The 23713-nt window shown below is 36.2% G+C and overlaps 1 protein-coding gene across 1 annotated transcript in view; it reads right to left on the bottom strand.

Moving 5' to 3' along the window:
- Positions 1–16800: 16800 nt before the first annotated feature.
- The window catches only part of LOC306871743 (protein yippee-like 1), a 29608-nt gene continuing 22695 nt past the window's right edge, over positions 16801–23713 (bottom strand). Inside the window, exons 5-6 of the mRNA XM_079419874.1 lie at positions 22504–22603; positions 16801–18973 (exon numbers count right to left, since the gene is read on the bottom strand). Of these exons, the coding sequence (XP_079276000.1) occupies positions 22550–22603 (54 nt within the window). The 3' untranslated portion in view covers positions 16801–18973; positions 22504–22549. The remainder of the gene's footprint in view (positions 18974–22503; positions 22604–23713) is intronic.

A 23713-nucleotide genomic window follows, 5' to 3' on the forward strand; every position in this document is an offset into this window, starting at 1 on the left:
TAGATTTTCTATTGGGTTCAGGTCTGGAGACTGGCTAGGCCACTCCAGGACCTTGAAATGCTTCTTACGGAGCCACTCCTTAGTTGCCCTTGCTGTGTGTTTGGGGTCATTGTCATGCTGGAAGACCCAGCCACGACCCATCTTCAGTGCTCTTACTGAGGGAAGGAGGTTGTTGCCCAAAATCTCACGATACATGGCCCCATCCATCCTCCCCTCAATACGGTGCAGTCGTCCTGTCCCTTTTGCAGAAAAGCACCCCCAAAGCATTATGTTTCCACCCCCATGCTTCACGGTTGGGATGGTGTTCTTGGGATTGTACTTCTTCCTCCAAACACGGCGAGTGGAGTTTATACCAAAAAGTTATATATTGGTCTCCTCTGACCACATGACCTTCTCCCATGCCTCCTCTGGATAATCCAGATGGTCTTTGCCAAACTTCAGACGAGCCTGGACATTTGCTGGCTTGAGCAGGGGAACCTTGCGCGCTCTGCAGGATTTTAATCCATGACGGTGTAGTGTGTTACTAATGGTAACCGTTGAGACTGTGGTCCCAGCTCTCTTCAGGTCATTGACCAGGTCCTCCCGTGTAGTTCTAGGCTGATCCCTCACCTTTCTCAGGATCATTGATACTCCACGAGGTGAGATCTTGCATGGAGCCCCAGTCCGAGGGAGATTGACAGTCATCTTGAATTACTTCAATTTTCTAATAATTGCGCCAACAGTTGTTGCCTTCTCACCAAGCTGTTTGCCTATTGTCCTGTAGCCCATCCCAGCCTTGTGCAGGTCTACAATTTTGTCCCTAGTGTCCTTAGACAGCTCTTTGGTCTTGCCCATAGTGGAGAGTTTGGAGTCTGATTGATTGTGTGTTAATTCTTCAGATATTAAAAGCAGGGAATGTGTCGTATCGGTTATATCCATTACTTCTGTATTCTGAATCTTGCATTCGATGATGACCCACACAAACCAGGACAAAGATTAGATTAAGATTAGATTTATAAGATTAGAAGTCAATTAGAGCTCTAGCAAAAACAAAGGGCATGGAGAAATCAAGAGTTTAGAAACCACCAGCAACCAACAACGACCTGATCGGCTGAGGAAACAACAGTAGTCGATGACAGACGAATCATAAAAGCTGTGAAAATAAACCCTAAAAGATGTGTCTGTAAAATCACCAACAACTTCCAGAAAGCTGGGGTGATGCTCTGACAATCTACTGTCCTCAGGAGACTTTGACACAGAATTACAGATGCTACACAGCAAGATGCAAACCTCTGACCAGCACCAAAAATAGAAAGGCAAGATTAGAGTTTGCAAAAAAGCACAAAGGTGAGCCAGAAGAGTTTTGGAACTGTGTTTATGGACCGATGAGACAAAGATGAACCTTTATCTAAGTGGTGGGAAAGCAAAAATGTGGAGAAAAAAAGGGAACTGCAATGATCCCAAGCATACAGCCTCATCTGTAAAGCATGGTGGAGGTGGTGTCATGGCATGGGCATGCATGACTGTCTCTGGAACAGGCCCTCTCAACTTTACTGATGACTTAATGTATGATGACAGTAGCAGAATGAATTTGGAAGCGTACAAAACCTTCTTGACTACAAATATTCAAGAAAATGCCACCAGATTCATTAGGAACTGCTTCATATTGCATCAGGACAATGACCCAAAACACCCTGCCAGTTCAGTCAAGGAATTTACAGTATAAGGGCAAAGAAATGGAAAGTCTTAGATTGCCCAAGTCAATCTCCAGATTTAAATCCGATTGAACATGAATTTCACCAGCTGAAGAGGAGAGTAAAGGCAGAAACTCCCCAAAACAAGCAACAATGGGAATTGGCTGCATTAAAGGCTGGGAAAAGCATTTCAAAGGATGAGACCAAGAGTCTGGTGATGTCTATGGGTCCCAGACTCACTGCTGTGATTGTGCGCAAGGGATCTGCAACTAAATAATAGCTTTTAATCTTTTATATCTGCCTTATGTTCAACTGTCCCAATACTTATACATCAATGAGTGGGATGAACTCTAAAAGTGCTGTTCTTTTTATTTGGTAAATCATGTATGTGTTGAAACGGCTAATAATAAAATGTGACATTCTGTAGTTTTGTCTCATATTCATCTTTTAATCATATTTGCAAATGTCTCGACTCCACAGCCAACAGAGCAATTTTGTCTTTACTGTTCCAATACTTATGGAGGGCACTGTATATATACATACAACAATTATGTAGAATAACAGATAACAGGGTTCTACATAATTGATTGTTGGTGTTATTGTATAAAGCATTATAATAATATCATATTGCTTGTGATGGTTGAACCTAGTTCTTAACCCAGTTGAAGATTTTAAAACCCTTCAAATTGGAACTCATGAATTCATCTTTAAGTCGGCCATAGTTTTAAAATCTTTCACAGCTTGAGTTTCTCAGACATGAGATTCTTTTGCAGTAGAAAGAAACCAATAAAACATTAATCTTAAAAAGGATAAAGATAACATTATCTCAGCGTTATATAATGGCGTTGCATTTATTAGAGTGTCAAATTTCTATTATCGTGCGTGCATTCCTAAAAGGCCCTTTGAAACAGCTTTCAGTAAAGCATCAGCCATCTGTTCCTTACAGAGAATCCAGGAAAATTTCATGTTTGAGCCATTTCTTTGATGTCTGAATGCCAGAGTCTCTTTGGATTATCTTTAAACTGTGAGGATGGACAGCATGTGACTTGACTTTGGCTTTAAGACAAAAGATTTCACTTATTTAGGGCCTGGGCGGTTTCCTTAAAGTTTTGAAACACACAGTCTACATGAATCGACATGTTAAGTGCAGATTCTGCTGTATGGCAAGTGTAGGTTGTGATAAAGACTTCAGATGACTTGATATACACTGTAGTTCAAATCAATCGAATAATGGAATAAATTAAAACTTTTCAATGTTTTTAAAATTTCACCCTTATTCTCACCAAAGCTGCAATTATTTGGCAGTTAAATGGTAATATTGGGAAATACAGTAGTCAACATTTGAAGTGCTGGATCAAGCACGTTTTGGTTTTAGGACAACTTTGATGAAAGGTTTTGATCCACTTCAAATGTTGACTACTGTATTATCAAATAAAATATATAACTTAAATTCTATTTGAATATATTTTAAAATGCAAAGCTGAATTTTCAGCATCATTACTCCAGTTTTCAGTGTCACATGACCCTTCAGAAATCATTCTGATCTGCTGTTGTTATTGGTGCTTTATTATTAATATTTTCAATGGTAAAACAGTGTTTGCTGCTTAATATTTTTGATGCAAACATGATAAAAAATTTTCAGGATTCTTTAGTAAATAGAAAGTTCAATAGAACAGCATTTATTTGAAATAGAAAGCTTTTGTAACATTATAAATGCCTTTACTCGCACTTTTGATCAATTTCACGTCCTTGCTAAATGTGTTCGTTTCCTTTTTTTACCCTAAAATTTTTTAATAGCAGTCTATCATAGTACTAACACTGATAATAATCAGAAATGTTTCTTAAGCAGCAAATCAGCATTTTAGAATAATTTTTGAAGGATCATGTGACACTGAAGACTATGATGACTAATGATGCTGAAAATTCAGCGTTGATCAGCAATAAATTACATTTTATAATAGTTCTTTTAAATTGTAATATTTCACAGCAGACTGTTTTTACTCTTTTTGGTCTAATAATTCAGATATTGTGAGCGTGAGACTTCTGTCAACATTTACAAAATCTTAATTATTTAAATTTTTTGACTGCAATATATAGCACGTTACATCATTTTATATTGCTTTTTTGGTCATTTTGGAGTTTAGCAGCACCTACCCCATTCATTTTCATTGTTTGAAGAAGAGCTGCCAGCACAATCTCCTTTTAAAAGACATAAGGCTGCGTAAATAATGACATAATTTTTATTTTAGTGGTGAGCTAAGCCTTTCTGCTCCTGCATCATGTTGTGAGGATGGGCTAATGAGTGTGTGTGTCATCATGACATCTGTGCCTTCATTAGATCAGTGGGTCTGAATCACTATTGCAGATGCACTCATTGGATCAATGAAAAATGATCAGCTGTCACTAATGTGTGGCTGAGAAAGAGGTCAGGTTCTGGCTGATCTGTTCAGGGATTCAGCTGATATGGGGAATTGGTTCAGTTGCACTCTCTGTGTGTGTGTGCGTGCACATTTTTGTGACAAATGAGGACATAAATTTGTATAATGACACAGGTGTGACAGGTATTACAAGGTGAAGGTGACTTTTCAGGACATTGACCCATGTCCCCACTTTTCAAAATGCTAATAAATCATACAGAGTGAGTTTGTTTGGGGAAAGTAGAAATGCGCCTGTGAGGGCGGCTTTAGATGTAGGGTAGGTGTAGGGCAATAGCACATACAGTTTGTACAGTATGAAAACCATTACGCCTATGGGATGTCCCCGCTATTCACGTGTACACCTCTCTCAGGCTGTTTTGCTGACAGACTAGGTGACAATGGCAGGAGCAGCTGCTGACAGTTGGGAACTTTCCAGCCCCGTCTGGCCCCCTGCCACCCCACCAGTTACTTTTATTTTATTTTTTTCATTTATTATTTTATATATAATTTTATTTTATAATCATTTTTATTTATTTTATTTTATTAAAATAGTATTTTTATTTACATGTCATTTTTATATTATTTCATTTTATTTTTGTATTTTATTTAATTTATTTTACAGTAGTGAAGTTATTTTAGGGTTTTGTTTCGTCATTTATATTTATAATATTTTAATTATTTTAGCTTAATATTATCCCATTTTTACATTATTACATATTTCATTAATTTACTTAAAATAGTATTTTAATTTAGTGTAGAATCTTTTAGTTTATGAATGTTTATTGCTCATTTTGTTTTATATTTTTACTTTTATCATTATTTTAATATTATTCGGGGGGGGGGTTAAATTACATTTAACATTTATTTTATTTCATTAATTTACTTCAAATAGTATTTTAATTTATTGTAGAATCTTTATTACTTTTTATTTTTTGAATGTTTATTTCTCGTTTTGTTTTTTATTTTATAATTTTATTTTATAGATGTATTTTATTTCATTTAATTTACTTTAACTAGCATTTTAATTTATTGTAGTGTTTTTTTTACTTTATTTTAGAAATGTTTCATTTATTTATTTATTTTATAATTGTATTGTTTTGTTATATTTTTAAAAACATAAAATAGTTACCTTTTTGTTTCGTGAATTTGCACTACTGTTTTATCTTATGCAACATATTACTTATTTTTGCATTGCTTTGGCTATACAAATGTCATGCCAGTAAAGAACACCAAATTGAAAATGAAGCTCATAAAGCCTGCTTTCTTGGGCCATCATCGACTAACCAACACAGATGTTTATGACCGGGTGAATATGATTCAGAGGTGGGAGTGACTGATTGTGCTCACGTACACATTATATTAAATACAGAGGAGTGAGGCGAGCCTCAGCTGGCATTTTTGGTGTCAGCTGTAAAAAATGCCTGTGGCACAAAATGTGTGTATATATTGTTCGTCTCTCTCCGATATAATCCTCAGTCATTTAACAATCATAGCATCTCAAAACTGAAACTGAACACTGAAAATGCTGTATATGGTGGTAATACTTTAATACTTCAATTTCTTATACAGTAGCTGTAAGCATTTTCTTTCAGCACAAATATATTTCTTTCTTGACAGACATGACTGAAATAGGTGTCCTGAGAAATCACACCTGTCCGTGTGACAGCTCCAGACTCTGACTGCGCTCTGCATGTGTTAGCTGAGCTCAAAACTTGAGTTTTGGGTGAAACAGTCTATCTGCTGAACAATGCTAGATGGAAGGATTGTTTGGAAACAGTCATTATTCGAAGAAGCACTGAAATTGTAACTTTTAATAGCAACTTTCTTGCTCTGTGTGATTCAGTGCATGTTTTTCAATTTAGACTCATAATTAATGATTAAATAGTTAATCATTAGTCCACTTTTGTGTCCCATTTTAAGCCAAGTGGATTTCAAAAATAAATAAATCTTTATCTTTTAAAAATTGAGTTGCATGGTTGTACCTAAATCACCATTAACATTGGCAGAAATTATGTATTTATGTTTTTGAAAGAAGTCTCTTATGCTCACCAAAGCTGCATTTATTTGATCCAAAATACAGTGAAAACAGCAATATTATGAAATATTATCACAATTTAAAATTACATTTTGTATTTTAATATATTTTAAAATATAACGTATTTTTGTGATTGCAAAAATTAATTTTCAGCAACCAAAATTTCTTATAATTATCAACATTGAAACATTTGTGCTGCTTTATATTTGTGCTGTTTTTTGATGAATAGAAAGGTAAAAAGAAAAGCATTTACTGGTAATAAAAAATATTTTGTAACATTATTAATGTCTTTACTGATACCGTTTAATTAATTTAATGCATCCTGCTGGAAAAAACAAAAATCGTATTGACCCAGACTTTTGAAAAGTAGTGTGTATAAAAATTTGGTCAGTCTAATTAAGTCATAGTTCATTGAGTTAAAACTAAAAATTCTGTCATAATTCACCTATCCCTTCATATCTCTACAAACTCATGAAATGAAACCAAAGTAAAAGTCTGCTGTTCTTCATACAATGACAATGCATGATCACTTCCTGTCAAGTTCAATGTTGATTGGTTTATTAAGGATATATGCTAGGTTGGATTTGAAATTTAAAACCGTAGAGTTGTTTTTCTTTGCTCACCAAATCAAATTTTCTTTATCTGGCCTAGTGCACCAAATCTCACAAAATCAAGCCCCAGCATGCATTATTTCATAAGTATTTGATTTTTGAAATATATGCCTTGTCACATAATGGAAGTTGTCTTTGAGTAACAGGATAACAGCTGTGCTCTTGTAGTGCTCTCTATGTCTCGTGGCTCACTTCTTAGCACCTTCTCATGTTCATATCTGTTAATTCAGAGTCACCATCCCCAATGCGTTTAGATCCGTCACCGGCTCATGCACGTTCACCAGCACGGATGTGACGTTGTAATGAGGTTAAATGAGTCAAATACAGGACTTTGGAATAATAGAAAGCCATATAACATCCCGTTCCAAAGAACTGAGAGAATTGGCCGCTGGTCTTGTGTCCCCTCCTTCAGCTGTTATTATCCTTCTGAAGGGATGAGTCAGCCCCTGGTGCTGTCGCTATCTGTCTGCCTGCTTTCCTGCTCGTTTATGTGTCTCTCCTTCCATATAAATCACACACCGCCAGTACACAGCTTTTGCATTGTACAGAGACCCAGGAGAGGATCTGGGGTCAATGCATTCAATGCACTTTACTTTTGTGTATTACCAGTAGAGGTGGGTTTGTCCATGCGTCATCGCTCTGGTTTCAGGTTTCTCAAAAAGCCTATCCAGAGATGAAAATATAGAAAAACAGTATTGTAGTAATAAACTGACAGCGAAAGATCTGTCAGAATTTTTCTTTTTACCTCCACAATTTTTCTTTTAGGGACATAAAATGTTTGATGTTAACATGAAATGACAACAACATCGTAAACATCACTAAGGCAACCAGAACTGAAATTGCCTTGACTAATCACTACAGCAATTACTGAAGATATATACTAATTAAAAAATCATAAAAATGTGCACACATATTGGGTAAAACATCAATTTAATTTTAGATAGTTTCCGTTTTATTACTTGCACAAAGTTTAGGGTCCGTAAAATTTTTTAAAGAATTTAATACTTTTAATTGTAATAAATGAAATGAAAAAATGTATCCCTTTTTTCACAAAAATATTTGGCAGCACACCTATTTTCAACATTTATAATAATAAGAAATATCTCTTGAGCAGTAAATCAGCATAATAATATTATTTAGCATTGTTACTGTAGTAATATTTCATATGATATAATATTCCATTTTATAACATTATATTTCATATAATATTTCATATAAGTATTTACTGTATTTAAAAAAAATACATTTTAAAATGTATGAAAATATAAAACATAATGACTGTATTTTTGATTAAGTAAATGCAGTCTTGGTGAGCACAAAAGACTTTCAAAAACATATTAAAAAAAAATAATTCAATCCCAAACTTGAACAAAAGTGTATGTATATTAAATTAAAGTAAACTTACTAAACTTAATGTACACAAATATTGGGTAAAATATTAATTTTAGTCATTAAATTAGCTATTTTAGTCAGTGTTTTTTTGTGTGTGATCGTTTCAGTTTTATTATTCATAAAGTTTAGGGTGAGTTCATTAACAATTTCATACTTTTAATTGTAATAATTGGGAGAAAAAAAAAAGTTTCCACAAAAATATTCGACAGTACAACTGTTTTTAACATTTATAATAATAAGAAAGAAATGTCTCTTGAGCAGCAATCATAGCACAATAATATTATAGATTACGTTGAATATTATTGCTGATTATGTTGTTTATGTTCTGGGGAAAGAGCGCACGTGTGTCATGGTACTGTCCAAAATAAACTGTTGAATAAATCATTTTATTTTTGTTTTCTTTGCGCATAAAAAGTATTCTCTTAGCTTTTTTGTTTTACCAATATCCTTACGTTTTCTGGACGTTTTGGGAACATTTCAGATATGTTGTAGTCTCTGGAGGGTAAGAGAGCTCTCAGATTTCATCAAAAATGTCTTAATTTGTGTTCCGAAGATGAACGAAGGTCTTAAAGGGTTTGGAAGGACATGAGGGTGAGTAATGAATGACAGAATGTTTATTTTTGGGTGAACTAACCCTTTAAGATTTATTTTTACTGATGTAGCCCACAAATGAATCCTTATTGTAGAGTTTTACCATTTTTTTTTAAATAGCTTCTCCAAGCAAACAGTGTGGACATGATTGAGGGCCCATAAGACCTGCAGCTGGATTTGAGTTTTCGCCTGAGGCCCTCTGGGACTGTGTTTCCTCTGTATGACAGTATATCTACACAATCAGTGGGAGGGTCTCAGTCGGACAGCCAAACGATATGTTCTCTTTACTGCTACAGTGGAGACCAGTCTCCCGACAGTAAGACTCTTTATGTGTGCGGACCACATGCCGCTCCTGAAATAAACACTCGGCCAAATTTAGCATTAGCGCTGACCCCAGAGGCAGTGACTTCTAATGGATCACTAATGCAGCATTGAGACACCAGCCTGACTTCATATGATGCAGATCTGCGGAGGGAGCTGGTGTATGTTTAGCTACTCGTTTTTTATTCCTCCCTTTCATTTTTTTTCTCTCTCTCTCCCACTTGCTCTCTCAGCTAATGCAGTGAGGGCTCAGTGTGTGTATGTGTGTGTGTTGGACTGACGCCAGTAGCTTGGCTTGACTGGATCACGGGCCTGTCCTGACACTGAAGCGAACGGGGGTTGGAGTGTGTGTGTACGAGTGTTTTCTTTCGGAATCTGGGGGGGTGATAAGAGAGCATAGCTGATGGAAAACAAGTACTGTGCTGGTACCATAGTACAGTAATGATATCAAATTATATTATCTGCTAAATGCATAAAGTCTGCTAAATGCATAAATGTAAGTGTAAATTATCATAAACAGCACCACTCCTATATTTCAGGTTGGCAAGATTCGTTTAATGTTTTTGAAAGAAGGCCCAACAAGGCCACATTTATTTGATCAAAAATACATGGTTATATTTTGAAATACAGCAGTTCTCTATTGTAATCTATTTTAAAATGTCATTTATTCCTGTGATTCAAAGCTGAATTTTCAGCATCATTACGCCAGTCTTCAGTGTCACATGATCCTTCAGAAATCATTCTAATATGCTGATTTGCTGCTCAAGGAACATTTAATATTATCAATATTGAAAACAGTTGTGCTGCTTAATGGTTTTTAAAACTGATACATTCTTTTACAAATAGAAAAATAGAATTTACAAAAGAAATCTTATAACATTTAAACACCTTTACCTTTTAATAAATTGAATGTGTGCGTCCTTGCCGAATAAAAGTATTAATTTCTATAACAAAAACTGTGCTATGGTGGTAAATAGGTAAAGTGATGGTGTCCGAAGGTAATACTACACTGTAAAAAAAAAAGTTTAGCCAACTTAAAATTTTAAGGCAGATTTTTGAGTTCTCTCAACTCATTTTTGTAGGAGATTCTCAACTTTTTGTTGTATGAACTTAAAACAACAAGTTGAGAAAACTCAAAAATCTGCCTTAAAATGTTAAGTTGGCTAAACTTTTTTTTTTTTTTCTTTTTACAGTGTATAGTGCTTTGAATAGAACAGTGAGACTGAAATACATGTACCATGGTATTTACCAAATAACTATAGTAATACAATGGAAGCAAGTCCAAAAACACACTGCACTACCACTGTACTTTTTGGGTACCTTTTTTGTGAACAACATAAGAGAACGACTCAGTCACGATGTTTAAAATGAGCATTAAGTTTGAGCTATGACTGGTTTTGTGATTGTAGACATATTGAGTCGTGGTGCTCATTTGAGCAATGCAGGTTTCAGATCTCTTGTGTCCCAATTTTGCTTCCCCATCAGTTTTATCTTTCCAGCTTTGCTATGAATAAAAAGCCTTCAAACATTTTTCAAAAGCAAACAGCTTTGAATCAGAAACAGCAAATCAACAGACTGAGGGGGAGAAAAAGGGCAGATACAGAAGATTAACAAGACTCTGATGAGACTGATTAGTTCAGAATATGAAGAGTGAGAGACTGGAAGTAAGACTACAGAATCAGTTCAACCACAAATTTTGTCATTTACTCACCCTCACCCTAATTTAAACCTGTAGGGGTTTATTTCTTCTTTGGAACACAAAATGTAAATTCTTGTTATTATTATTGAATATTTCTTTAAATTTACATTTATAATTAGCTTTAATTTTATGTTTTCAGATTTCATTTTATGCTAAATGCATAATTTTATTTTTTGTTTATTTTTAGTTAACAGAAACAACACTGCTTTAGAGTCCAATCTTTTCAATGAATCAGCTGATCCAGTTCACAAAAGCAGCCTAAATGATTAATTCATTAATTCAAATTGATTGACTCTGACTTGGTCCTGTTGCAGTGGTTAACAGCTCACTGAAGGGTATGTTTATTAGTGAATAATGACTTAAATTTAAGTTTGTTTTCCCACAGAAAGCTATCATAAGACTGCAACAGATTTGGAATGCGTATATGAGTCTCTCGTGATTCTTATATGGTTCTGTTTTGATTCTTATATGGTTCTGTTTTGGTCGTTAAGGAGCTTCCTCATTCAGTTTCATAGATTAAGAGGGCTCAGGAAATTCCTCAAAAAAATCATCTTTTTTGTTTCACTGAAGATAGTCAGTCAGGTTTGGAACAACATGAGGGTAAGTAAATAATAACAGGATGTTTATTCTTGGGTGAGACACGGTGGAAGGTTTTGCCCGTGTCCTTCAAATCTGTGTGTGTGTGTTTGTCTAGGTGGGTGGATGAGAGGAGAGACGCCACCAGCTGCTCTCAGAGTGAAAGAGCTCTTTACTTTCCCTGCACAGTTATGACACCCGCCTTCCCTCTGTTCCCTCTCATTCAATAACCCCAAAACTACCAGGCGTCAAACCACATTAAAGTTATGCAAGGTATTTCTGGCCCTCTTTTTTTCACTGAGCAATAACCACAGTCCTGTGCTAGAGGACGTAAGCGCAAATCAAGTATTAAATGATACGGAAAGTATCTTGCGCGAGACAGAACAAGTACATGTGTCAGCACTGTCACCATGGTAACAATAGATGTTGAGTGCTGGAACCACTGAAGTGCGTAGGATGCTAAAGTGTGATGACATCATAGAGGAAAACAATCACCATTATGTAGCTCTTATGGGTTATATAAAGTAAGATTTACACAGATAATATGAACATTATGGAGCTACAGTATTAAATGGTGACTGTTCATTTGCAATATTTAGGGATTGTGTGCTTTTTACTGCTTTTCCTTCTATACAAAAGGAATATTGTACTGTGTATGTGTGAAGAAGGGACATTCACAGCAATTAGGATTGATAAAGCAACCAGAAGGCATTGATTTTCAATAACTGTCAGCTACTGACAATATGCAAATGAGCGATGCAGCAACTACCAACAAACACCATAATCTTGTTGACGTATTATGCGCTTCTGTCATTTGTATGAAAAGAAAAAAAAAAAAAAAGAAATCTTGTAGAATGTGAAAGTGAAGTTTCAGCCGCAAAAAATTATTTCTAGTAATTTTAGTGACTTAATTTATTTCAGTTAGTTGCAAGGCAATACACACATACATATAAAAGCTGCAGTATTCTTTTACAGAGCACCTATTATGTCCCTTTTTTACATGCTGTTTTAGTGCATGTCTCTTTATATGCAAATGAGCTGCTGCTGCCTGCCCCCTTTTCCAGAACAGGGCTGTCCAATTTAGCTCGTATCTCAGATATTCTGCCCAAAAAAAATAGTTTGGCTTTGATTATCATGTTTACCTTACTGAAATCATGTGTTTTAAAGCCACATCAGTTTAAACTTCTGATATATATGGTTTTCTGAGCTCACACATCCGAAGCACACACACAGAAAGCGGCTGTCACATGGTATGTGAGTACTAAACTAAGTTCTCTTTCATGTTTTATTGTGCTTAAACAGTCAAATACATACAGGTTTGTTAAAAACACACGAGTTACAAAAACACAGTCGGTTATGTCTGTGAAGGCAAAGAAACAGCTGGGAAAGAAATTGCGTGTTAATATTAGATCAGTGTATTAAGTGACTGCAGCGTAATATACAGTACCTATTCTGCTGTCTGTGCTGAAAATATGACCCAAACAATAAAATAAAAATCACTGCTCTTGAATGAATAATTTCTGTAGCTCTAATAAGACATTTCTCACTCGAATGCTGCTTTTAAATGCTCTAACGTGAAGATAAACATGGCTGATTGTGTGTGGCTCACTCAGGACGGGGTCTCTGCTACCGTCAACAGTCGTGGGCAGAGTTTGTAAAATGTGACGTCACATTTTTTACGGATTCTGCGAACTGCTTGTTCAGAGACACTGCTTATGATTTATGGGGATTAAAAAAAAAAGAACTGCCAACACTTATGTTCAAACAACATGTGAAATTGAATTTTGCATAACATTTTGTCTGTATTTTGTTGAGCTGCCAGGGCAGTGGTGGGGGGATGAAGTCATGTTAATCGTTTTAAAGTGTGTGTGTATCTGTGTCAGGTTATGAGTCATGGCATCATGAAGCTTGTTGCCGGGCCTCCCTATGATGTCATCAACAGCCGAGAGTAGCCGTGGTACTAAAAGCTAGTGGGAGCCAAGTGCTCTGGACACTTCATCTGTTCAAACACTCCAGAGAGGAAAAGTGAGAATGAAATCATAGAGAGTGAGAGAGCAGGGTAGAGCTATATACGGTTATACAGTAGAACATCATCCCATAAACACTCAAGAGAGTCAGAGAAAACAGGAACGGCACTTGGAAAATCCCTCTTATTGGAAGAAACGGATGAGATGAAGTAGACTTCCATCATAAAATCTGCTCAAACAGCTCACTCTGGCCAAGAACCGCACATTTAGATTGTTTGATCACCAAATGACCAACCCATTTTTATGTGAGGCTTAGGTGTATACTGCCATTCAAAAGTTTGAGATCAGTACTTTTTTTGGACAGAAATGAATACTTTTATTCAGCAAGGATGCATTAAGTTGATCCAAGGTGACATGGAATTTCAATTTCAAGTGAATGCTGTTCTTTTGAACTTTATATTTACCAAAGAATCCTGAAAAATGTATCACTGTTTTAAAAAAAAATACAAATAAATAAGCAAACAGCAACAGCTTTGCATAACATTAATATATAACTGTACATATAAGGTATATATATGACCCTGAACCACAAAGCCAGTCAAATTTTTTAGATTGAGATTTATACATCATCTGTAAGCTGAATAAATATGCTTTTCATTGATGTATGGTATGTTAGGATCTGAGAATATTTGGTTTAAATACAACTATTTGAAAACTGGAATCTGAGGGTGCAAAAATATCAAAATATTGAGAAAATCATCTCTAAATTTGTCCACATTAAATCCCTAGCAGTGCATATTACTAATCAAAAGTTAAGTTTTTATATATTATCAAAACTATATATATGTGTGTGTGTGTGTATGTGTATGTATGTATGTATGTATGTATGTATGTGTATATATATATATATACACACACACATACATACACACACACACACACACACACACACATATATACACTCACCTAAAGGATTATTAGGAACACCATACTAATACTGTGTTTGACCCCCTTTCGCCTTCAGAACTGCCTTAATTCTACGTGGCATTGATTCAACAAGGTGCTGAAAGCATTCTTTAGAAATGTTGGCCCATATTGATAGGATAGCGTCTTGCAGTTGATGGAGATTTGTGGGATGCACATCCAGGGCACGAAGCTCCCGTTCCACCACATCCCAAAGATGCTCTATTGGGTTGAGATCTGGTGACTGTGGGGGCCATTTTAGTACAGTGAACTCATTGTCATGTTCAAGAAACCAATTTGAAATGATTCGAGCTTTGTGACATGGTGCATTATCCTGCTGGAAGTAGCCATCAGAGGATGGGTACATGGTGGTCATAAAGGGATGGACATGGTCAGAAACAATGCTCAGGTAGGCCGTGGCATTTAAACGATGCCCAATTGGCACTAAGCGGCCTAAAGTGTGCCAAGAAAACATCCCCCACACCATTACACCACCACCACCAGCCTGCACAGTGGTAACAAGGCATGATGGATCCATGTTCTCATTCTGTTTACGCCAAATTCTGACTCTACCATCTGAATGTCTCAACAGAAATCGAGACTCATCAGACCAGGCAACATTTTTCCAGTCTTCAACCGTCCAATTTTGGTGAGCTCGTGCAAATTGTAGCCTCTCTTTCCTATTTGTAGTGGAGATGAGTGGTACCCGGTGGGGTCTTCTGCTGTTGTAGCCCATCCGCCTCAAGGTTGTGCAAGTGTTGTGGCTTCACAAATGCATTGCTGCATACCTCGGTTGTAACGAGTGGTTATTTCAGTCAAAGTTGCTCTTCTATCAGCTTGAATCAGTCGGCCCATTCTCCTCTGACCTCTAGCATCAACAAGGCATTTTCGCCCACAGGACTGCCGCATACTGGATGTTTTTCCCTTTTCACACCATTCTTTGTAAACCCTAGAAATGGTTGTGCGTGAAAATCCCAGTAACTGAGCAGATTGTGAAATACTCAGACCGGCCCGTCTGGCACCAACAACCATGCCACGCTCAAAATTGCTTAAATCACCTTTCTTTCCCATTCTGACATTCAGTTTGGAGTTCAGGAGATTGTCTTGACCAGGACCACACCCCTAAATGCATTGAAGCAACTGCCATGTGATTGGTTGATTAGATAATTGCATTAATGAGAAATTGAACAGGTGTTCCTAATAATCCTTTAGGTGAGTGTAGTTTTTTTACTTTAAAAAAGCCAGCTATATAAAGTCGCTGCTGAATGGTTTTCCAAATTTCAGCCAAAAAGGTAGGTATAACATCACATGATTAAAATTCAGAAGCTGTTAAGTTTTATAATGTCACACTTTTCAGATTTTTCCTAAACCCCTGCTTGCTTGTATAAAAAGCGGGGTTCCAAACAAAAAAGCTAATTTATAAGATTATAAGGTTAATATATTGTGACATAAATTCACACTGAGATATGAAGTCAAATTGTGAGATATAAAGTCATAATTATTCACTTTTAAATTTGTTTTTACATTGAGGCAAAAACACGCTTCCATACTATTAAGTGCCTGAAACTAAATCAGAAAGATTTGTAGCAAAACTTTACATCCAAATCCATCAGTAGGTCTTTTTGGAAACTGCACAGCAGACTAGGAACTTGTAAACACAAATTTGTTTCCCAGAAGATAAAAACCTGTACTCACTGACTCCAGGAAACTGCGTAAAACTAATCAGATTAGAGTTTGTCATTTTGAGAAAACTTCTAATTTTTTTTGTTCAATAATGTATGCGTCAGTCAGTCCATGTGTGTGCATTATAAGACTAAGACTGGCAAACATTTGTCTTTCTATTAATCAACAAATCCCAATAAAACAAAAGATTGTTCTCAATACTTCTTGTTTTTTGATAAAGTAAACTAACAGCCCTCTGTTTAGCATAATTGGTTTCCTGATGCTCTGGCACAGTTGTTGTGCAGGGACACAACGTCCAGACTACTGCTATGGTGGAGGAAGTCATTATGTCATCAGGACCCATCAAATCTAGGTGAGGGCATCTCCTGTGCTCACTATGTACTAGTCTGTGCATGTCTGTCTGACCTCGTTCACACTAACAGAGGTTGCTGTATTGAAACTACTCAGGTTGCACTAATGTGACAGAACTGGCATTAACTTTCGAAAATATAATGAAAATGAAATTAATTTTTAGGCAAAATTAAGAAAAAAAAATATATATATACATACACTATATTGCCAAAAACTCATCACCAAACACCAATGACTTGTACATAAGGGTACTGTCATTTTAGACACGTCCAAAACTGTTGCAACAGAGATGGAAATACAAAACTGTTGTTATAAATGGCAGGAAAGGCCCATACTGTGGAAATCAACTCTCATTGAAAATAAATGAAATTCTGATGCTTTGTCAATGCAAACATCTGTCAATATGAATGCACCTTTAGATACAGGTAACAGATCAGCGAATTTCACTCATATGGGAGAGAAGAAAAAATTGTTTTGTATTAAATGTCACAAAGTTTCTCTCTTTTTTTTTTTTTTTTTTTCATTCAACATGCCACTGTTGTTTATTCTTGTAAGGATGCACTGCTGCTGTTGCAGCGCCCAGAAGTGGGTCAGGGTGGCACGGCTGACTGGATCTGTGAATGAAGAACCTTCTAATGTTAATCTCTGTGCTTTCTTGTCCCCGTCTGACCTTATCTCTGTCTCTAAAGCTCATGCACATCCTTAATCTACAGCTTTAACTGTGCTGTTTTAAATGGCATGCATCACTGTTATTATGGACCTCAGTCAGGGTAGATGAGTTAAAATACTTTCTTCTACTTCAGCTTAATATAACAAGATAAATGCAAGTAAGCTGATTTCTTACACTGTAACTCATACTCAGGGTTAGGGGTTTGTTTTAAGCACCTAGAAATGCCTAAGCAATACTATAGCATTATAGGAGTGAGTTGGAAAGCACTCACAGTTTCTTCAGATAATGAAAAATCTACCTTTGAATACCTTTATATTAAGTCATTCATCTTTTTTCACCTTCATACACATTTGGAACAACTGTGTGCATTAACATCTATAGAAACCATTGCACACACACAAACTCTCAGTACATGTCCTCAAGAACAGTCTGTTCCATAGAGGCACACACTCAGATTTAGGCATACATGCCACTAATTAAGATCTTAATCTGAGAGGATGTGGAGGGCAAGTTTCATGAGGACAACACACATACACAAAGCATTTGGAAAAAGTGCACAAAGCTACTGCAAGGAAAAAACATTCAAAATGGAGAAAAGTAAATATGCAAGCATGTCATTAAGGATCCCCTGGGTCTAGAAGGAACCATTTTCTTTTACATTAATGGTAGGTGACATTTAATGATTTACAAGAAAAGTGTTTTAGTACCAGTGGCTCTGGAGTGGGCGTATATGCCGCTTTCGTCATTCATAATGGTGAGAATATGGGCTTTATGTCATTTTCTGGGATTCTGGGTAAATTATCATTTATCAAAGGATGTAAAAAATTACTTTCATCCACTTTTATAAAAAGGAAGATCATGGCTTTCATAAATGATTTATGGCCTGTGACGCAGGTACTCTACTTGAGCTGTTAACCCTCTATAGTACGCATTTGTCCAACAATGGAATATTTTTTACAAATTGGATTTTTTTTTGTTTGGACTTCAATTACAAAAGCAAAAAAAAAAAAGAGTTTTGGAAAAGCAATGTTTTTTCCACCAATTCAGTTGTAGTGGTGTAAAGCACAATGCCGCTGGACACTTCCAGTGAGTGAAATCTTAAGCATTCTAAGACATTTTGGACAATGCTATGCTTCTAACTTTTTGGGAACAGTTTGTGGAAGGACCATGGTTGGATGAATCTGGTGTGGAAGAACTAAAAATAACAAAAAAAAAGAAGAAGCATAAGTGGTTGCTTTAAAGGCTGCTTTAACAGTGCACTTTGTTGTTGTTTTTTCTTAATAGCAAGAAAGTGAAGGAAAACTATGTTACCATATTATTTTAACCTGCAGGCATTTCTGAAAAACACACAGGTAGGAGAGACACGTGCAAGGTCCGCACATGCTCATGATACAGCACCAACAATCTATAGGTTTTCAGGAAGCAGCTATTGTTTACAGTAACGTGACATTTGACGCAATGCTGTGGTGTTCATGTGACGGTCTGTGCTCTGGTTGTGTGGAATTAGTGTATATGTACAATGTCAATGCTGTATTGATGGGCGGACAATGTTTCATTGATTGTTTTTGCGGTGACCTTCAGTTCTGTCTGCTGACAGTGTTGGTTGTGGGCCTGTACCAGTATGTGCGCACACACACACACACACTCTTGTTTAAACAAACCCACAGGACTTTCTTTAAAAGTGTTAAACGTACAGGACTTGAATAGAAGTATAAAAGTCATGTGACTGGCATATTTCAGATAAATTGTTCTTAGAAGAATTTGTTGATAAATAATTGAGTTCATATTTACTTTTGATTGCAGACTTTGGTATCTTGGTAAATCTGAGCACAGTATGAGATTTGTGTTTATGGTAGAACTAAGCCAACTTACATGGCATACAATAACTATATACAAACCATTTTGTCTTTATTTACTCACCCTCATGTTGTTCAAAACCTGAATGACTTGCTTCCTTTGGTTTGTTTGTCACAGAAAGCTATCAGATGTGTCTCAACAACAAACTGTCTCCATGTAACTTTTTCCTGTGGAAATGCAAACAACAAGGAACTAGTCATATGTTTCTTCTGTCTTTTTACCCAACAAGGCTGGTGATTTAACACACAATAAGAAAAATAATTACAATGGCTTGAGCTTGTGCCAGAAAAAATCTATTTCCTCTCCAGTTTAGTAACACTAGGACAAAGGGGGAAAATCGGGAAGAATAGAGCATGGGATGTTAATATTTGTATCTTCTGTCTCTTAAAAACATTACCACACAATCCAGGCAGTGTTATAAAAGCAAAACTAAAAGCAAAACTCTCTTAGTGAGCGTGCTTTAAAATGATGTGTTCACTGTGAGAAACGGAAGTGAGAGAAAAGCAGAAAAACAGTTGTGACGTCAGAGCAACAAATAATGCGACACTGGTGTGTAATCACAGGACGTCCAACAGGATATGTTAACACAAGTGTGTCATCAAAATACACATGAGTGCTGTTTAGCTATCAAAACCACACTTTCTAGTGCTGTTATTATATTCTGGCTTTAACATCACTTATGTTTGTGACACTGTGTCAGTTATCTGGAAAAGAAATTTCAACTTGTCCCTCAATTTGAAAAAATAGTGAAGATTGCATTTTATTCAAGCATTTACACATTTTTTTCAGTAAAAATGTTTGATATTTGAGCTGTAGTCTAAATTGTCCTTTTTAAACTAATATAGTGGATGTATGAACTTCTGCTGAAGAATAATAGATTCTGCAGACAAAACCGTTGACCCCCTTGGGTAAGGCATAGCGCTGAAATAAATGTTAAAACTAAATTTTAGTAGTGTCTCAAAATTACAGTGAACACATTATGAGTGTTCAGAGGTGTGTCGTAGAATTCAGTATCCTGTATTTCGAGATATTTTTCAGGTTTTTGTCCTTGAACTGTATTTTTTCTTGGACTAATTTCCTACAAACTTCATCTCAAGCCTCCATTGCAAATTCCACAAGGTCATTTTAGAGCTAGTAACGGAGGCTTGGTACAGAGAGAGAGAGAGAGAGAGCATGTGTGAATTACCTGAGTCTGTGCATCTCTCAACAGTGTGAGGCAGTAGTGTCTTCTTCACTTAAACTGTAAATTTAACTGCTTTAAAAACAGTGATATTACAACTTCGCTGCAAAGAAATGTAGCTTTTCAGCTGCGAAACTATTTTGATATAGTCACGGGGCTGCGCTGATAAACAAGATTCTGTGCGCATGTATATTTTCTTGTATGAGCGAGTGTCCGTCTGTACTGTGTGTGTGTGTGTGTGTGCACCTTTGTATAGGAAAGAGAGTGGGGAAAAAGAAAGTGTGTTTTCCATCGATCGTAGAATGTAATTTCCTGGTAAAAATGCGGAAATAGTTTGTCATTTCTATCCTATCAATTGTTATATTTACTACGATCAGTGTATTTAAGGGTTTTGGTTCCTTTGGTGTTGTAGGCTGTAAGGTACGGTGACCCAGTAGTGCACAACACAATGGAAACAAGCCGCAACACAACGAAATGAACACAAAACAATGGAAACAAGTCGCAACACAATGGAAAAAACAACACAACACAACGAAAACAAGCCGCAATGCAACGGAAACAAGTTGCAACACAACCAAATTAGTAAAACACAACACAACAGAAACAAGTCACAACACAATTAGATTAAAAACACAATGGAAACAAGATGAAATGCAACAAAATTTGCACAAAGACGGAAACAAGCAACACCGTGAAAATTAGTGCAACACAATGAAATTGGTCCTATGTGTTGTGGTATGGCAATATTGTTGTGTTGTGCCCTACTGGTCCACCATAGGAAAAGACCATTGACATAACTGAAATCATTTGGTTAAGTGATATGGAACTGTAATGTGGTCAAGACCTGCCTGGAACTAATTTAGCCCTGCCTTTCCTGAAAAAATAATTGCATACCTTAGAAGTAGTCCCATTTCAAAATGGCAATTTATTCTATCTATATAACTTTGCTGTCACATAATAAACATGTTTCAAGTGCCTTTATAAAATATAAGCTCCACGCCTAATTTAAATCATCTAAATGCTTTAGGATGTGCATTATGATAAACAATGTTTCTGAAACTAAATTTCTATGGTGATTGATGCAGTCAGGTGCTGTAACTCACATTATCTGTTCTCAAACAAGTGTAGGAGACATCCAGGTACCTCACATTTATGAACTTACGTGAATGTTGTTTTGCCCCGAAGCTATAAAATTGCAGTCCCTACTGGATTACCTAAAAAATTTTGGCCATTATTTTGGTTTTGGAAGGTTACCATGGAAACAGCACACTGTGTAGCAAGGAAACACAACCTAATGGTTGCTTTTTCATGATGATAAGCCAGTGTAGCTAATGCAGCCGGTAGACTAGAACTAATCAAATCATGATCTCTGACGATGTTATATAGAGCTGCTATATTACTTTTTGTTTTTTTTTTCTTCAAAATCCACCTTCTCACCCCCACTGCACTAAGCTCCGTTTACTCTGTTTGTTGGTGCCAGGAAAAGCAGCTTTCTTTTATCCGAATAATAATTATGCATCAAAGTGCATGTTAATGCGTGCGTGTGTGTTCGCACATGGTCCTTACAATAAATCATTCAAAGCTGAAATTGGAAACAGGGAGATCACGTCACACCTGGAACATAGAGACACAAAAGTCTCTCACACACACAAAAAAACAGGGCCTAATTTCATTTCAACATGAACATGCAGCACACTCATGTATTATGAGAATGAAAACAGGCCTAGAACGCATACGGATACTGACCGTTTACTCGCAAAACGGGTGCACAAACTACATTAAGTCATTGTTTGGATCAAGTTAACCACGCAACTCTTCACCTGTCTTTATTTAAAGACTGGCAAGTCTGTTAGTCAGTAACTAAAAACACTTAAACGGCCTCTAAGCCACACGGCAATAAAGCACCAGTCGCTAGGAAACCACAGAATATTCTTAGCACAAAAAAGGGAGTGAGAGGTTGAATGTCCTCAGCGGTGAGAGAGAGAAAATCACATCTTATCTGGTTTAACCAGACACCTTATGAAACGGCCATCGCTGTTCTTTGTTCCCCAATCTGGAGTCAAGCCAACCGTTGATAAGACGAAGGCGACCTCCAGACCTCTTATGCATTAGTGTGTCATTTGGTCATATTTACGCACTTGATTGACACCGCATTCGGCTGTTAACTCAATATATCAGACTGGGCCAATTTTTTGGGCTATTAACACGGCCTAAGTAAATAGAATCGGTTATATGATGACGTAAGAGATCCATTGTCAAATGACTGGACTCTTGCCATGTTTTGTCTTGACATACAAGTTAGCAGTTGTGTTGAACATTAAAATCTGATGTTTAGTCAACCTTGAACTTTCAGAGCAAACGTTTCTTGAAGATAAAAGGTTAAAAGACATGCATACAGTAAGAGAGAAGTTCTGTTCTCATATGATAAGAGAGATGTTGATATTAACCATGCTTCAAAACACACTGGCTTTGAAATGTTATGTGCATGTTTTATACCTATACTGGGCCAAAACGTACCTGGGTGGTTTTGCACGATTTGCTCTCGCCACAGGCCTGAATCGGTTTAAATTTTCCATTGTGAATGCACTTGCTTAGGAGGCGATCTGTTGATGTTTTTCTGTTGCAAAAGAAGAAAAATGACTTAAGCAAGTATATGCAAAGATACCGTGACTCGAGGGACTCAAGTTTGCATTTACAGTAGAACAAGAGTTTTAGTGCTGGGGATGATTCTCTTAATTGCAGGATAAAATGTCACTTCAGTGATTGTACATTTCAGACTTAATCACTTACAATCATTGCACATACTTATTATATTGGTCAGCAGGTCTAAACAGGCCTATGGTGAATAGACTGCTACTGTTTCAGGTCAATGAATCAGGTCAGTGGACTTTGCTAAAGAGGAGTAATAAAACTCTACTTTACTGGTCTGAATAAACTTCAAATACTTTATTCTCCTTCTTTTACCATTCAACTTTTAGAATATATTCAATATCTGATAGATGCCTTGACTTGAAAGGAATATTAAAGGGGTTCAGCGTAACCATCTCTATCAACAAAGGCATGTTTTTGTTTACTACAGAAATTTATTTGGTGTGTATATTTATTAAAGCAGAAAATATTTGATCATTGATCATACTGTTTAAAATATGAAACTTTCACACTGTACAACCATAGCACTAAAACATTACATTTGTTAGTATGAGCTAGTGTGATAGAATCCACTTTTTCAATTCATGGCATGAAAAATAAAAATTGTAATCATGTCAACTTTCAGATCAAATGTGAAAGTATTTCAGTAAGTGACATTACTGTATTAACCCCACTGTACACAGTTAATTAAAACCAAGACCAGAAAAACCAGCCAACTGAAATATATTTCAACTGAAACATTTTACAATAAATTTTATTTCAGCTAGTTGCCAGGGTAGTTCTTATTTTCATTTAGTTTGTGGATGTTCACAAATAACTAAAACTGGAGTAATTATATAGACATTTATGGGCAATGAGATTCAGAAGTTATAAAAGCATTTACCAACGTTTCTGACAACACATGGCTTTAATGCCACGACTTTTGAATTTTAAGCCAGTGCGCACAGTGGGTGCATCAAAGCATCAAAAGACCAAAAACAGTCCTGTAAAGATATTTGATCAACAGGAGAATAAAGTCCCACAAGAGAAATGCATACAGACAAGTAAAAAAACGGCTAGTGAACGTAATGCAAAAACT

Source organism: Barbus barbus, assembly GCF_936440315.1.
Source record: "Barbus barbus genome assembly, chromosome: 6".
NCBI lineage: Eukaryota > Metazoa > Chordata > Actinopteri > Cypriniformes > Cyprinidae > Barbus > Barbus barbus.